This window comes from Haliotis cracherodii, unplaced genomic scaffold (genome assembly GCF_022045235.1).
Source record: "Haliotis cracherodii isolate W230 unplaced genomic scaffold, xgHalCrac1.p SCAF_11, whole genome shotgun sequence".
In the NCBI taxonomy this organism is placed as follows: domain Eukaryota; kingdom Metazoa; phylum Mollusca; class Gastropoda; order Lepetellida; family Haliotidae; genus Haliotis; species Haliotis cracherodii.
This window is the reverse complement of record NW_027266266.1, coordinates 9,080,239-9,097,716: the sequence shown is the minus strand read 5'-3', so window position 1 is coordinate 9,097,716 and position 17,478 is coordinate 9,080,239. Positions and strand designations below refer to the sequence as shown.

Sequence of the window (17,478 nt, the reverse complement as noted above, 5' to 3'; positions counted from 1 at the left end):
GAAATATATGCACAGTTGAACCGTCTGAGACAACCCCCGGGCTTTGATTGTGGCCTGGATATGGAATCGATAGCAAAATCCGTTGCTTTGTGCTGGGTTAGCGCTGTAGGAGTTACCGCCCTTGCATAAGCTGTGCGCGTTCCCCAGTGTGGTGTGGAGGTTCGGGGAGAGGCTTTGGCTCGCCGCTGCTATCACCGCTCTAAATTGCTAGCCCATACCCTTAGATGGTGGTTGGCCTGTAGGTATACCGTCGTCATTGTGTGTGAACGGAGGCTTGATGCGATACACGAGTCTCGTCGTAACCCCAGGTTACTCGAACCAAACAGAAAGATATTTTTATGACCAAGTATCGTATAATGCCTTGAGTACCTAAAACTAAAAAACCCGGAAGTAATACTTAGGCATTGAAAATGGCACCAAGCTTGACAATTGTTTTTTTGCTTTTTCGTGTACATATTTTGAAGATTGTTTAATTATTGTGTTGTTTATTGGTGCATAGATAATTATTGGACTATTGGAAAGGTAAAAGCACGAAACTGAATTAAATATTAATTTCGTTTGCAGCAAATATAAATCAGCCGAAAATATTATATCTTTCTGATCATTTTGTAACCGTCATATTTTCAATAACTTGATTTAGGGATCTGCCGACCACAAACTTTAAGAAAATGTGGAATAACATTAATATCGTTATTTTTCTGCCCATCGGGTGTAATTTTATATGTTAAGGATTAAACATGACTCTGAGGTTTTGGTTGAAAATGTAAAACCGCAAGTTAGATTTTGCATTTTCAACCAAAACACAAGAATGTTTTATCCAACTTATGAACCGTCTAAATGCAAGAAATACCATAAAAAAATAAGAAAACATCGAGATAGCTCATAGTGAACAATACATGTGGTGTATCGCGGTATGAGAGAATTCGATAAACCATGCGAGAGAGAAAAAAAACCACGTGCAGCATGGACCAACTGGAGTCATGACATGTAAATCTGAACAACCTTTAACCATCTACCCCGTGGCTCAGTGGGGATAATAATGGGTTACAAATCTACTAACGATATGTGTGGGTATTGCAGGTTCGATTCACGTGGAAGTTTCATGTATAAAATGTGACATTTAACCAATCAAAAATAATTATATTCACACCAAAATGCCAGTTGAAAAAACGTCAGTTGTAAAACCTTGATATTACTATTGAAATGTAAAACCTCTAAGCAGGTGTAGACGTGACCCATTTCAAAACCGACGCCTGATATACTTCCCATCTTGATTTAGCCGAGGTTGTCAGGAACCTAACACAATATAATTTAATACAGTGACGAGTTTATGGTAGTGACAAATACTTCCGTCGATGCTCAAGATCTCAAACACTAGGTTGTCAGGTCCAGACTCGATTATATACAGACCGCCGTCTTTATAGCTGGAATATTGCTAAGAGCGGGTCCCTCGCGTTATAAATAACAACCAAACAAACAAAACGTGACCGACAATATTTATAAGGGCTCAGTTTACAAACAATAATATTTCTTAATACTTTTTATCAACCCACCCTATGTTTCTAATAAAACCAAATTATTATAAAAAAGAGACAATGGTACAATTGTTTTATTGTTTGTTTGTTGTTTAACTCCGCATTTAACAATATCCCTGCTGTATGGCGGCGTTCTGTAAAAAATCAAATCTGGACCAGACAATTCAGTGATTTATACCATGCCCATTGATCTCCGCAATTGGGATACAATGACCTGTATCAATTAAGTTAGCGAGCCTGATCAACCAATCCCGCTAGTCGCCTCTTATACAAGCATGGGTTGCTGAAGACCTATTCTCACTCGGAACCTTAAGCTTACGGTAGATACCAGACTGGAGGAAAACATTGAGCGAATTGATATCATTGTGTCATTGAATCATTGATCAGTACCTTGCCATGTATCGGCCAAGAGGAAACTTCCTGTAGATGAGTGATATCAAGACACTTTTATTTACTGATTATAATGTTCAAGCATTTCAAAAAAGCTGCTTTATCTAAATAGAATTCAGGTGTCGGCGTGGTTCACGCATGAATGCCTTTTGATAACTGTCATGCTTGTCAAGTTGTTGAAAAATATTAGGAGTATCGTGTGCAAAACTGGTTATTGATTGTGTCTGCCACTGCCTGGATGTTATGACAGTAACTTTCCCTTGTAGGCCACTTTTCACGAATTATATGTTTGCGGAGCCGCTTGTGAACTTGAAAGAAATTATTGAGAATGGTTATGTTTATATGCACAAATTAACTAAAAAACAAAAAAATAAGTCAACCCGTTAAGGATTCATCTTGGTTACTCAAACCTGTATACTATCCAAAATGCGTAAGTTTTCTTCCTCGCGATACGGGATTTGCCATCATTCTCATAGCCATTGGATGGTCTTATTTCTAACACAGGGCATACGTGCAATAAGTTTGCACTTGTGCCAAATACCTTTGTCTTTTTGGACAATAAAATATATAAAGAAAAATACACGGGGCATGAATTGTACCCGGATTAGAACTACCAGGGGAGATAACCACTAAGACGTCACCATTCGTGACCAACTCGTGTTATTCAAGCCGAAAAGCGACTCGTGCCCCTCTCATGGCCATTTTTGCGTCCGGGTTCCGTCTTAGCGCAAACGGGCATACCTAAAACAATTGTCAACTCAGTGCGTGATGGTTCACATATATTTCCCCATATATTATATATATTTCAGATGCAAGTTACAGCACATCGGGACATGCGGAATTATACAGTATGTTTGAACACATTTCATGGGTATATTTTAAGATGCAAGACATATATAAAATCAAAAGTTATTTCTGAGGGATTCTTTGACGAAGAACTTGAAATCATACGCGCATTATGATTGGTTTGTCGAATTTTCGCACATGACATTCATCGATAGGGGGACGAGTCTTCTTGCAGGTTACGGAAACGGTCGAGTGGTGACGAATGACGTTCTGTGGATGACTGATAAACTGCCGCGGCTGGTGTCATATGTCACGAGGAGGATAACTTCCGTGTTTTAATGGCATGTATGCTACATAAAACTGCACCACATGATTGCTTCCCGTATTATGTATGTAATATCGTACATTAAAAAACATTTATTCAAATAAAGTGCTGGACTGATATTGACATGGTGCCACGTCTTGGGCGTTCCCTTTTTTTAGGTACAAAAGATACAAATTTTCCCTTTATCTCTGTAAATGGCATGTTTATTCAAACGTCTATTATTACTATCATGATTGTAATTTGTAAAAAATAAAACCGAATCCATAATAGCTGTTTCATTACTTAGCATGAACACTTAGCTACTTTAATATGTATTATAGGCCGGTGACCTAAAAATATTGAAAACAATATGCGTGTCTGTCTGTCTGTCTGTCTGTCATTTAAATATTGAAACGTCTCTGGCGTCGAAGTGAGATGGAAATGATATGAACCTGATGATTAGAGTGTGAGTGAGTATGGTTTTAGGCCGCTTTTTAGCAATATTCCAGCAATATCACGGCGGGGGACACCAGAAATGGGCTTCACACATTGTACCCATGTCGGGAATCGAACCCGGGTCTTCGGCGTGACGAGCAAACGCTTTAACCACTAGGCTACCCGACCGCCCCTTGATGATTAGAAGTTTGGGTGTTCTGTAAAATGATTAAAACTGTAGCCGCTACTTTTTTGTTACATTTTACTGTGAGATGTTATTTTGAAGTCACGTAAATCGTTAATAACATTTTGTGGCCTTATATTTTAAATACAACACGTGTTATGGTTAAATACCGGAACTGTCACTTCGCAGTCACACATTATTATTTCCTGCTTAATGATTTACAGAAACGCTCCCAGCCCATTTCCCTTTCCAATTCCGTGCAATGTTTCTTCAGCTGACAAAAGTAATTAATAAATTCAGAATCATCGTTTTCTTCACTGGTGCATAATTATCGTATGTTTTGTTATTGACATCAACTCTAGAAATCTAGAGAGTGGTTTTACGGGTCATAGATCATTTTAATACAGATTGTTTGCTTGTTTGTTATTTAACGCCGCACTCAGCAATATTCCAGCCATATGACGGCGGTCTGTAAATAATCCAGTCTGGACCAGACAATCCAGTGATTGACATCATGATCATCGATCCACGATACAATGAAATTTATCAAACAAGTCAGTGAGCCTGACCTCCCGATCCCGTTAAACTCCTCTTACTACAGGCATGGTCGCCCTTTAATGCAAGCACGGGTTGCTGAAGACCTGTCCTACCCCGGATCTTCACGGGTCGGATGTGAAAGAGGTTGTTCCTGTCTATGCTTGTAAACGTTTTTCGGAGGTGTTAAATTATCAACGTGGAACCATGTGGTCCATGGAGAACTTACGAAATACCCATTATTTGTGATATTTGAATGATAACCATGTTAGATACTGTTGTACGTTGTTGGACATTCCCCCACAGGCAACTCAAAGTAACGCGACCCGATGGCCCATATAACAAGAATAAAATGGATGGATATTGAATTGATTAGTCAGGCAAACGAAACATCCTCTGTGATAACGTGACCGCCCAGACAGCGCTAAAGCGGTGATAGTGGGGTGTCACGCAAGGAGGAAGATGATAAGTAGGAGGAAGTATTTCAACTCCTTACACTGGCGCACATGTCAAAGTGTCCCACGCTCGTGACTCGTCCTAGCGTGACCATGAACTTTAATACCCGACTCTGTTACTCACATCCCAGCACTGCCATGTCTGGTCAGCCGAGCCTGGATAATAGTTCGTTTCATACTCGGTCTGCCTTCAAGTGTTAACCTGGCAACTGTTTAGTGTTATTTACGTGGTCTATTCAGCACTATTCCCGTGAACCACTCAGCGTCATTTCTGTGAACTGTTCAGTGTTATTCCTGTGAGATGTTCAGCGTTATTCCTGTGTATGCTTTTCAGGATTATTCCCGTGAACTACTCAGCGTTATTTCTGTGAACTGTTCAGTGTTATTCCTGTGAGATGTTCAGCGTTAATCCTGTGGAAAGTTGTGAATTAGTCGCATGACCTAAACAGTTTCATTCCTGTGAACTGTTCAACTTTATATCTATGAACTGTTCAACTTTATACCTGTGAACTGTTCAACTTTATACCTGTGAACTGGTCAACGTTATACCTGTGAACTGTTCTACTTTATACCTGTGAATTGTTCAACGTTATATCTGTGAACTGTTCAACTTTATACATGTGAACGGTTCAACTCTATACCTGTGAACTGTTCAACATTATACCTGTGAACTGTTCTACTTTATACCTGTGAATTGTTCAACGTTATATCTGTGAACTGTTCAACTTTATACATGTGAACTGTTCAACTTTATACCTGTGAACTGTTCAACTTTATACCTGTGAACTGTTCAACGTTATACCTGTGAACTGTTCCGCGTTATTCCCCTACACTGTTCTGCATCATCCAACCGATGTTCTGTATTATTCGTTGTAATTACCTGAGGTGCTTCACTGGCCGTTCTAGTCCATATTGGCAGTCAGCGTCTGTGTGCCAGCTACTCTTTGGACTTCATGGATTTGTAAGGTTTTCTGCCAAACACGTTCAAGGATTCTCATCACCTGAACGCCGCCAACAAACACGTTCAAGGATTCTCATCACCTGAACGCCGCCAACAAACACGTTCAAGGATTCTCATCACCTGAACGCCACCAACAAACACGTTCAAGGATTCTCATCACCTGAACGCCGCCAACAAACACGTTCAAGGATTCTCCTCACCTGAACGCCGCCAACAAACACGTTCAAGGATTCTCATCACCTGAACGCCGCCAACAAACACGTTCAAGGATTCTCATCACCTGAACGCCGCCAACAAACACTTTCAAGGGTTCTCGTCACCTGAACGCCGCTTCTTTCCTGTTACCATGTGAACAAAACATGAATAGGTGTTAGTCCTCAAACTAGGTATCATAAAATAAACCGCCGTTCATAGGATCCTGGTACAACTAGGAGACGCAACTCATCACAGCGAATTCCGGCGCCTTACACGACTGAGTCATTCGTGTTCTCCTCTTGCTGTAAAAGGTGGATTGACTTGTTGGTGTTATGGGAAATACAACTGTTGACTCCTAGATGATGCTAGACCACAACACCATATTTGTAACCCCATGCTGTGCCTTGTCACCCGATTGACAGATTACATACAAGTTTGTGTTTGTGTTTGTTTCGCGTGTATAAGACAACGGATCGCCGTGGACACGTAACAGAAAACGGTAACAGAAAAGGCCTACTTTTAAGTAAGCTTTGAACATTTGCATGACAATTAATCCATTTGAAAAGTAGACACCCTTGGACCTAGGGGCAGAGCATCAGTAACATAGTGGATCTTTTCACCTTTGACAAATGCATGCCTTTCTGTATCTTATCGTTTTTGAAAATGTATACAGTTGCTATCGCCTCGGCCAAACCGCAACGGCACAGCATTAACTGCTAGTTCAGTAGTGGACACTGTGAGTGCTTACATGTGGAGAGAAGTTAAAGAAGGATTGTTTCATATCGCATGCACCCGTATATGTTTACAAATATCAACAACGCTGGCTTTAAGATACAGCTTTTAACACTGTCCGTACCACAGTGGTTAGGATACGTCCATTAAGAGAAGCGCGTACCGCCTTCCCCTGCACCAATCATAGTGAGATTGACAGTAGACTTAATTCAACATGTCACCCCTTGAGCGTTTGCTTCTTCTAACGGTGATCAGTTCCACGTGTTTATATGCACAGTGTGAACACAGATACAGGCCATGCTTTGAAAAGATGTGTTGGTGCCAAGACTTGATCGCTAACTGTAGCGATAATGGAAGGTTACTTAAAATAATACCGCGCATAACCACAAAAGACATCTACAAGTTCTACTTCACCCGTAACTACCTGCCTCGCATTACCGTAAAAACATTTGTACCCGTCAAGAAGTTTAACATCAAATTACTAGATTTAAGCGGTAATGAGATTCGGTCAATCGCCAAAAACGGATTCTCTCCATTGAAACGAATGGAGACCCTTCACCTCAGTTACAACACAATCCCTCCAAAGACACTCGAGACTGCCTTACAGCGTCTGCCAGGTCAGTTCAGCTACTTGTATTTAAACCACATGAACCTGTATAACATCTCATCGACTCTGTTCAGTGGTCTTAAGTTAACCAGGGTCACGGGCATACACTTGTCCTCCAACAGACTGACAGAGGTCAGCATGGCACCGTTCAAGCAGCTGAAACATATCTCCACTATCACATTAAAATTTAATGATATCCGTAGTTTGGAAGTTGTTCCTCTGGGTCAACTCGGAGTTCTGAGGTTAACATCCAATAATTTGACAAGTTTCCCCAACTTGTGTCCCCGAAACAAGGCCATGTTCCCCCAATTATGGACCCTTGGTTTGCAGGACAATAAAATTACTTCTCTGAATTCCAGTAATTTCAACTGTCTCACAGAACTCAGATATCTGCATCTTTCAGGAAACATTTTTTCTGATATTTGGGGTGAAACCTTTTCTACCCTGAGCAACTTAAAAAGTTTAGACATTTCAAGAAATGCGCGTAATTTAAGTCTCCATGGACATACATTCAAAAACCCGACACTCATGTATTTGAATCTTTCGTCCTCCGAATTGTCATTTGTCGACACAAAATCATTTAAAAACTGTGCGTCATTAAAACATCTTGATCTCTCCCATACCACCCAGAAAGAATCATACATGAAATATCTAAATTCTTTAGTGCATGGCTTAACATTAAAAAGCTTCCGTTGTAATATGTGTGGATTCACAACCATGCCAACTTTTATATCCATGATGACAAGTCTTGTCAGTCTGGATCTTGGGAAAAATGAAATTGATGACATCCCTGATCATACATTTGACCAAAGCATAAACTTAAGAAACCTTTCTCTGTACAGGAATAGGCTTAGAAGCATTAGCAGTAACAGCATCAGTCGCTCAATAAGATATGACCTGACATTCGTCAACTTGGCAGAGAACCCTTTTGATTGTAGTTGTGAATTACTCTGGCTGAAGTACTGGATCCTTGATGACAAAAAGATTTTCAGTGGCCAGGAGGTGAACTACACATGTAGCAGTCCGGATAAATACAGAGGGAAGAGGATAGTTGATACGAGTGATTTAACTGATAAGGAATGTCTCTTTAAACACTCTCCATTCATTGCCGTTGTCTGTATAGTATGTTCCGTGTTCGGCTTCTTAATCATTTTGGCTTTGTTGTACAAATGGAGATGGACTATCCGTTACAACTACATGAAAAGACAAACAAGAATGTCTTCCTCTTTAGGCGAACGCACGCCTTTGCTTATCACCGACGCTTACGTTGTGTACTGTGATGAGGATTATGCCTGGGTTAGATATGAAGTGATGCCAAACATGGAGGAGTACGGCTCCCTCCGGCTCATTATCAGGCAACGAGACTTCTTTCAGAAGAACCACGTTGTCAACGGCATTGTGGACAGTCTCAATGGGTGTAAGAAAGTCCTCGTGGTTATATCCAACAGCTTCTGTAAGAACCGAGGTTGTCGGTTTGAGCTGTCCTTGGTTCAGAAACGTTTCGAGGACCAACCTCACTCTCTGGTTGTGGTCCTCCTCGAGGACATCGAAGACAGGTACATGTCCCCGACAATGTCCTCCTTCCTTCAGAGCACGACTGTGTTCACGTGGTCTGCAGACTTAGTCAACATAGACGCGTTCTGGGCGAACCTTCTCGCTGGTCTTCGAGATTGACTCTTCAGATGTTGCTTATACCCTGACAGGCAATGGCTGTTATCAGAGACTGTTCTCGACCAGTTTCTAATTTGGTCCAAAATAAGAGTCTTTAAAACATCACTGAAGCCATGGTTCATTATATCAATGTAAATGTACATTGTGATCAAGACTTGTAAAGTGGTGCGGTGGGGTAGCCTAGTGGTTTAAGCGTCGGCTCGTCACGTCGAAGACCCGGGTTCGATACCCACATGGGTACAATGTGTGAAGCCCATTTTCCGGTGTTCCCCGCATATTGCTAAAAGCGGCGTAAACCCATCATCACTCATTCACTTACTTACTAGTAGTAAAGTATAAAAATTGTTTGTTACCCGAAAGAACATTCATCCTCATTGAATCCCTTCACTTGTTATCGTAGTTTTAGATATTGGTCATTGTAAATGTTCTCTTTCGAATGAGTGAGTGAGTTGGGTTTAACGCCGCTTTTAACAGTATTCCAATTATATCACGGCGTGTCAGCTTAATGTGGGAGGAAAGCCCGAAGTGATGCAGGTCTCATGGTGCTGACAAACCTAGAAATCATAGGTTTCTGGCGTGCCCAAGGGACGCAACTCTGCACAGCGAATCGCGGCGCCTTAGACGACTGGGCCACCCGTGCCCCCTCTCTTTCGAGTCAAACATATTTTTCTGCATATATGCCATTGTGTCATTTATCTTGACCAATATATATGTCACCATTTGTATGAAAATTATTTTTATAAAGCTGGTTGATAAGAGTAAAATATTAACAACATCAAGTAAGGATAAGATATTTGGATGAACAAGTCAGAGCCGTTAAAAGAACCAAAAGGAATCACTGCGATTTATGTGACCGCTTGCTGGTCTAGAGTATAGAAAGTCTGCCCGGAGAGCGGTCGGTCGGTGGTTCGATCCCCAGCCGCGTCTTACCATAGACGATAAAAGATGACACTTCTTGTTACCACCTGCCTGGCGATGGTCATTAAGGGGAACAATATACTGCAATCGATATACTGCGTCTCGTTCTTTCCTTGTTGAGTTTTTCCTTGTCTGCATAATACATGTTGTTTATAAGTATGACATTTTTGTAGAGTTTGGTTGGATGTTTGCATGACATATGTTGTTAAAAACTTAATCTATTGTTGTAGATAGGACAATGTTATTGATTTGGTTGGATGTTTGCATGACATATGTTGTTAAAAACTAAATGTATTGTTGTAGATAGGACATTGTTGTTGATTTGGTTCGATTTTTGCATGACATATGTTAGTTAAAAAATAAATGTACTGTTCTTAATAAGACATCGTTGTTGAGATTGGTTGGATTTTTGCTTGACATGTGTTGTTAAAAACTAAATGTATTGTTGCAGATAGGACATTGTTGTTGAGTTGAGTTGGATGTTTGCAAAACATCTGTTGTTAAAAACTAAATGTATTGTTGTAGACCAGACATCGTTGTTGAGTTTGGTTGGATGTTTGTGTAACATAGGTGGTTTATAAGTAAATATATTGTTGCAAATTAGACAGTGTTGTTTCCTGTATCTAGCCTGTAGTTAAAGCGTACTCCAATCTGTGAGGCCAGAGAGAGAGAGAGAGAGAGAGAGAGAGAGAGAGAGAGAGAGAGAGAGAGAGAGAGAGAGAGAGAGAGAGAGAGAGAGAGAGAGAGAGAGATTCATCTATAATGAACGGAAGCGACACTTCATTATTTTCCCCTTTACAGATTCGAACGACCGTTGTCAACTTATTTTAAGTGGTCCCGTTACGCTTTATTTTGTATGGTGAGACATAATATTAAGCGTTTAGAATGATATTAGATCAGATTCTGTGTACATAGTCTCATGCCACAGCACATTTAACAAGGGCTGTGGGGTAGTCTTGTGGTTAAAGTGTTGGCTCGTCACTTCGAGGACCCGGGTTCGATTCCCTATACGGTTACAATGTGAAAAACCAAATTCTGGTGATCCCCGCCGTGATATTGCTGGGATATTGTTAAAAGCATTGTAAATCCATACACACTCACTCAATAGAGGTAGCGAGGCCTTCTCTGACAGAACTCTATACATAATTGTAAATTAAATTAGCATGCTTACGTTAAATGGAAGACAAGAAAGACCTAAAATCAATCAATCTTAATCATTATTCGTTTACGGGAACAATAAAAGAGTTACAGTTTTATACACTTCCACCAGTAAAGGGAAGTAACTCCGATTGCTGAAATCGTCCATAAAAGTCTCGATCTTCTCGCACAATAAAAGCTATTTATTGAACAGGATGCATAACATTTTGGAGGTATGATATATTTAGATCGTGGTACTTTAGTTGTTGCTTTGCTGTTATGCACTGCTTATACTTTTGTTTATAACGTAGTTAAAGATACGATGCATTGTCTGGCCGTTCAAACCTTGTTATGATTAGGCCAATGATGGTGATAGCTACGATATTGATATTAGTTGATGTTAGTGGTGGGGGCATTAAGATCACGCAGTATCGTTGATATATCTCAATGTATATATGTATATTATATCTCAACCATTTCAGGAAGCATTTTGAGGTAAATACGCTGACTATTTGGTAATTTAAAATAGTTTCCAATGAAAAACAATACCCAGTCGAATATATAGACGCTCTAACAAGCTGGCAACACTTGCTCATGTTGACACGATAATCGCAGTGGTTGCTAATTACTTGTGTAATTAACCCAGGAAGTAAACCACACATAATATCCACATGCAGGTGGGCTACTCAGGGCAACCACTAACCCCTTAAATTGGTTGGTTGGTTTTTGTTTAACGCCGCACTCAGCAATATTCCAGCTATATGACGGCGGTCTGTAAATAATCGAGTCTGGACCAGACAATCCAGTGATTAATACCATAAGCATCGATCCACGCAATTGGGACCGATGACATGTATCAACCAAGTCAGCGAACCTGACCACCCGATCCCGTTAGTCGCCTCTTACGACAAGCATAGTTGCCTTTTACGTCAAGCATGGGTTGCTGAAGACCTATTCTACCCTGGAATCTTCATGGGTCACTTACCCCTTAGAAATAGATCCGAGACTTATACAACCTTGGAGAGATACACCTTTAGAAAAATGTTCCAAGTTTCATCACACTTCTATACACCCCTGAAGATCCGAGTTAGAATTACTTGTGGTAAGAGGCGACTCTGTTTGTGGTAAAAGGCACCTAAGGGATCAGGTGATCAGGCTTGCTGACTTGGTTGATGCATGTTATCGTATCCCAATTACGTAGGTCAATGCTCATCATGTCAGTCACTGGATTGTCTGTTCCAGACTCAATTATTTACAAACCACCATCATATAGCTGGAATATTGCTGAGTGGGCATTAACAAACCAAGAAACAGACATACTTCTACAACCCTGACTGACTAGGCTAAGGCTAAAATAACACCTCACCAAAGCGTCACCGATGTTATCTGGTGAAAAGAGCATCGTTTCATCTGGTCATGCAAAAAGGGCACCTTATGTTGGCAATAATGATAGGATATGTTGCAGTATATGCCTCAATCATTGTCACCATATTTCTATCATTGTCACAGCAGTGACAGCACGACTGAAGTCTATCATTGTCACCATATTTCTGTCATTGTCACAGCAGTGACAGCATGACTGAAGTCTATCATTGTCACCATATTTCTGTCATTGTCACAGCAGTGACAGCACGACTGAAGTCTATCATTGTCACCATATTTCTTTCATTGCACAGCATCCCTTTAAAGTGAACTTTAAATAAGTAGTCCAGCTCGAATAAAAAAGACGGAAGTGTTTGTTTGGGAGAACAACTCATGATGAATGAGAGGATGAGGTAATCGTAGCTGTTGTTACCAGTGGTTACCCATATTACCTGTTCATTTACACTGATATTATAAAAATTTTATAAGACATTCTTCTATTTAGGGATGATGGGGTAGTCTAGTGGTTGAAGTGTTCGCTCACCACACTGAAGACTGTGTTCGATTCCCCACATTTGTACAATGTGTGAAGCCCATTTCTGCTGACCCTTGCCGTGATATTGCTGGAAGATTGCTGAAAGCAGCATATAACTGTACTCACTCATTTAAATACCAAATTTGAGACAAAATCTTCCGTTAATCAGCCAGTGTCCCAATCTCAATAAAATCAGACCTTAGTTCGCGCTACCACTAAACAAAGATCTGAGGACATCCAATTACAGGTCACGTCAGACCGACCTTGCGCGAACTTTTACCGACCAATGGAATGACCAATCAGAAGGCAGCTTTCTCGTGCTTTACGGCACTAATTTCAAATTGGCGACTACGCTTTGAAACATATTTTGAGAAATTCTCGATTACAAATTTGAAACCAGAACAAAAGAACATTCTGGAATGGCTAAAAGATGGTCTAGATTGTACAGATTCAGTCGTTAAACCCGTAACTATCTGGAATATCCCATGTTAATGTTTTCGAGGTTGTATGATTGAAATCACATTCCGACTGTCACTTTCATGATCTGGTAAGTGACGCTCTGATTGGTCGGATGAAAGGTCTTTCTGACGTGAACCCTAATGGGATGTCTTCAGATCTTTGTTTAGCTGTAACGAGAACTAAGATCTGATTTTAATGAGATTGCCAGTGTCCTAGAAAATGAGTTCATCTCAAACCGAGCGTTTATGTTGAATACTTTGTGTTTTAGGATGAGGGCGCTTCCTGCTGAGTTCAACTCTGTTCATGGCATGGGCGTGTCTATGGTAAGGAGGTAGGCTGGCAATATGGAGGATAACCAGAATGACACCTCTGACAACACTGATTCTAACAGTATAGAAGGCACTTCTGTCAACATGAATGAAACTGACGAAACAGATGGGGCTCGTATCAATTTGGATTTTCCTGACAACGGAGCTAACTTTACTGCCATTATGGCCAATGATGACAATATTGTGGTGACAAGAAATGAATCCGACTCTTCGGATTCTGAGATTAAGACTGAGAAAGTTAATGATTGCGTCTCAAAACCATCAACAGTACCTGCTGAAGATGAGCCAAGCGTTGAATCAAAAACTAGCCAAAGACGTAAAGGTACGTCTCGATCAAGTACTCAACAGATTGAGCGTGTGCTTTTTATGTGTGGTGACTGCAATATATCCTTCCCAGGTTTCAGAGCCTTGCAGAAGCACATGAACATTCATCCCAAGAAAGAGCGCGTATATAAATGTGGTATATGTGCAAAAGTCCTGCATTCTGCTCAGTATCTAAAGATTCATCTAAGGGTCCACACAGGTGAAAAACCCTTCACGTGTGAGATCTGTGATCGTACATTTGGTCACCGATCAAACCTAAAAGCTCATCGGAAGAGCCACACAGGGGGAGACAACTTGGAATGTGATGTATGCGGAAAACATTTCGCTCTCAGTTGGCGCCTCAAGGTTCACAAGAAGATCCATATGGCCGAGAAGGAATTCATCTGTGGAATCTGTGGTAAGGGCTTTGTCGACAAGACAGAGTTGAAGCGGCATATGTGTGTTCATGCAGATAAGACAGATCATCAGTGCGAACTTTGTGGGAAGTATTTCAGTCGAGATCATGCCTTGAAGATGCATCTGAAAATCCACACTGATGAACGACCTTTCCAGTGCAACGTTTGTGAAAAATGGTTTCGGACACCAACCCACCTGAAAACCCATCAGCTTATACACTCTGGGGAGCGCTCGCACAAGTGCCAGTACTGTGGTCGTGCATTCGTCTGTCCGTCACACCTGCAAAGGCATGTGAAGAACCACACTGGGGAGAAGACCCATACATGTTCCGAGTGTGGCCGGCAGTTCACAAGATCGGACCATCTTCAAAGACACATGGTCACACACACGGGGAAACGTGATTTTAAATGTGTGCAATGTGGAAAGGAGTTCATTGACAGATCGGATTTGAATTATCACACAAATAAAGTACATTCGGGTGGAAAAGATTATTCCTGTGATCTTTGTGGTAAAGTTATGTCTGGAGCACAAGCTCTCAAAAAACATGTAGACGCACATTACGGCTCAAAGCAGTTTAAGTGTGACCTCTGTGGAAAAGAATATGCAGCAGCGGTTTCATTGAAAAATCATATGATTGCCCATACAGGCTTTATCCCATTCAAGTGTGACGTGTGTGGGCGTTGTTTTACTGAACCAGCTCGTCTAAATCGCCATATGATAATCCATACCGGGAATACACCATTTAAATGTGGAGTGTGTGGGAAGGGTTGTTCTGACAAGTCAAACCTACAGAAGCACATGATCCTCCACACAGATCAGGTGTTCAGCTGTGCCCTTTGTCAGAGGGAGTTCAAGGGGTCTCACGGCCTGAAGCGACACATGCGGACTGTCCACAAGGAAGAGTACCAAAAACAGATTGAAGAACAAACGGAAAGACTGAAGGTGAAAATAGCTGAGATGGATGAGGATCCGACCCCTGACACCCACACTGAGGTTAACAGGAGCTCTAAAGATGGGACTAATGTGGTGTTGAAGTGTGACATCTGTGGGTTGAGGTGTTTGGGCAGTCTGAATCTCCTACAGCATGTCCAGGAGATACATGCAGCTGCAGCATCCCTGGAAACAGATCCATCAGAGGCAAACTTCCAAACAGAGGAAGATGAGGGTTACGATCCAGACAGCGCTCCTCCAGCTTGGGCATTAGAACCTGAAACATCTGTCCTAGACGATGATCAAGACGATGATGAAGAACAGGCTGTGTAGGGGTGCAGCATTTCTGTTGCAGTGTTTGGTCTGTCTTGGGAACAGACTGTTAGCAAAGGAAAGGAATGGGCATTCCTGTTGCAGAGATGGTCTCCCTGTTGAACAGACTGTTAGGAAGGGAGAGGATAGGTCATTCATGTTGCAGAACCATGTCTGCCTGTGGAACAGGATGTTAGCAAGGTTAGGGTAGGCCATTCATGTTGCAGAGCCATGTCTCCCTGTGGAACAGACTGTTAGCAAGGTTAGGGTAGGCCATTCCTGTTGCAGAGCCATGTCACCCTGTCGAACAAACTGTTAGGGTAGGGCATTCCTGTTGCAGAGCCCTGTCTCCCTGTGGAACAGGATCTTAGCAAGGTTAGGGTAGGGCATTCCTGTTGCAGAGCGGGTCTCCCTGTGGAACAGACTGTTAGCAAGTTTAGGGTAGGGCATTCCTGTTGCAGAGTGATGTCTCCCTTTGGAACAGGATGTTAGCAAGGTTAGGGTAGGGCATTCCTGTTGCAGAGCTGGTCTCCCTGTGGAACAGGATGTTAGGAAGGTTAGGGTAGGGCATTCCTGTTGCAGAGTGGGTCTCCCTGTGGAACAGACTGTTAGCAAGGTTAGGGTAGGGCATTCCTGTTGAAGAGTGGGTCTCCCTGTGGAACAGACTGTTAGCAAGGTTATGGTAGGGCATTCCTGTTGCAGAGCCATGTCTCCCTGTGGAACAGACTGTTAGCAAGGTTAGGGTAGGGCATTCCTGTTGCAGAGTGGGTCTCCCTGTGGAACAGACTGTTAGCAAGGTTAGGGTAGGGCATTCCTGTTGCAGAGCCATGTCTCCCTGTTGAACAGTATGTTAGGAAGGTTATGGTAGGGCATTCCTGTTGCAGAGTGGGTCTCCCTGTGGAACAGTATGTTAGGAAGGTTATGGTAGGGCATTCCTGTTGCAGAGCCATGTCTCCCTGTGGAACAGTATGTTAGGAAGGTTAGGGTAGGGCATTCCTGTTGCAGAGCGAGTCTCCCTGTGGAACAGACTGTTAGCAAGGTTAGGGTAGGGCATTCCTGTTGCAGAGCGGGTCTCCCTGTGGAACAGGATGTTAGGAAGGTTAAGGAAGGGTATTCCTATTTCAGTGCTGGGCATTCCTTTGTTTTGTAAATATGAAGAAATGCCAAAGAATTTCAGACAGGTTTAAACGCCATCCAAACATTGTCCACTAAATGTAGACATTTTTATAATATTTGGTATTCACTGATCTGCCTAAAAATATTGAAGAAGAGCAGAATGAAACTTTTTTGTTTGAAAGAGTTTTTTTTTCTTTTAGAATGTCCTTAACAATTTTTAATAAGAATAAAATAATAAAACCAACTACAGCCAAATCCAGTCTGTGATTCCGCCACTAGCGCAAGCCTAATCATGTTCTGTTTGATCTAGAAAGCTGAATATAATGCCCTTGCTTACCCAGTGTATTACAGTGTACATGTGTCACTGCAGAGTTGTGTCCCTTGGGCATGCCAGTAACCTAGGATTTAGGATTGGAATCCCGGTTAAGTTCGATTATGTTTCAATATTTTCAGCATCATACCCGTGCTTGTGGGTTTCACTAATGTGATAAACGTCTAAGCTGACATGCCGTGATATAACTGGAATACTGTTAAAAGCGGCGTTATACCTCACTCACTCACTCAGTCAATTGAGTTGGTCTCTAACGTCAGTTGATAAGCTAAGACTTAAATTGGGAAAATGCATTATTTTGTCCACAGTTTTGTGATCATTCAGTAACCTTGTTAATCATGGTGAAGTAAACAGCCATTTCTCATATTTATCAGGTCTGTTGCCGGTGAAATACTAGTCACATTTGAAAAAACAAAACAAGTTGGTTATGATCATATTATAACAATAATATCATCATGCTCATTTGGGCAATGTTGGTAATTTGTGATTGGGCTGTGATTTTAGCGAAAAAATAAATTGTCCCAAAAAATCCTTTGATAA

General features: G+C 41.5%; 3 protein-coding genes across 3 annotated transcripts in view; 2 read left to right on the top strand and 1 right to left on the bottom strand.

The window, feature by feature from the left end:
- The first annotated feature begins 4,764 nt into the window (after positions 1-4,764).
- Positions 4,765-10,229, top strand: LOC139456192 (toll-like receptor 3). The gene has a single exon (XM_071237748.1). The coding sequence runs from the start codon at positions 6,726-6,728 to the stop codon at positions 8,790-8,792; it is 2,067 nt and encodes a 688-aa protein (XP_071093849.1). The 5' UTR covers positions 4,765-6,725; the 3' UTR covers positions 8,793-10,229.
- A 775-nt stretch (positions 10,230-11,004) lies between these two features.
- On the top strand, positions 11,005-17,410 carry LOC139456193 (oocyte zinc finger protein XlCOF6-like). Its single transcript, XM_071237749.1, has 2 exons — positions 11,005-11,077; positions 13,469-17,410. The coding sequence occupies exon 2, from the start codon at positions 13,545-13,547 to the stop codon at positions 15,510-15,512; it is 1,968 nt and encodes a 655-aa protein (XP_071093850.1). The 5' UTR covers positions 11,005-11,077; positions 13,469-13,544; the 3' UTR covers positions 15,513-17,410.
- The window catches only part of LOC139454803 (zinc finger protein ZFP2-like), a 27,011-nt gene continuing 25,460 nt past the window's right edge, over positions 15,928-17,478 (bottom strand). Inside the window, exon 6 of the mRNA XM_071236429.1 lies at positions 15,928-16,205. Within this exon, the coding sequence (XP_071092530.1) occupies positions 15,928-16,205 (278 nt within the window). The remainder of the gene's footprint in view (positions 16,206-17,478) is intronic.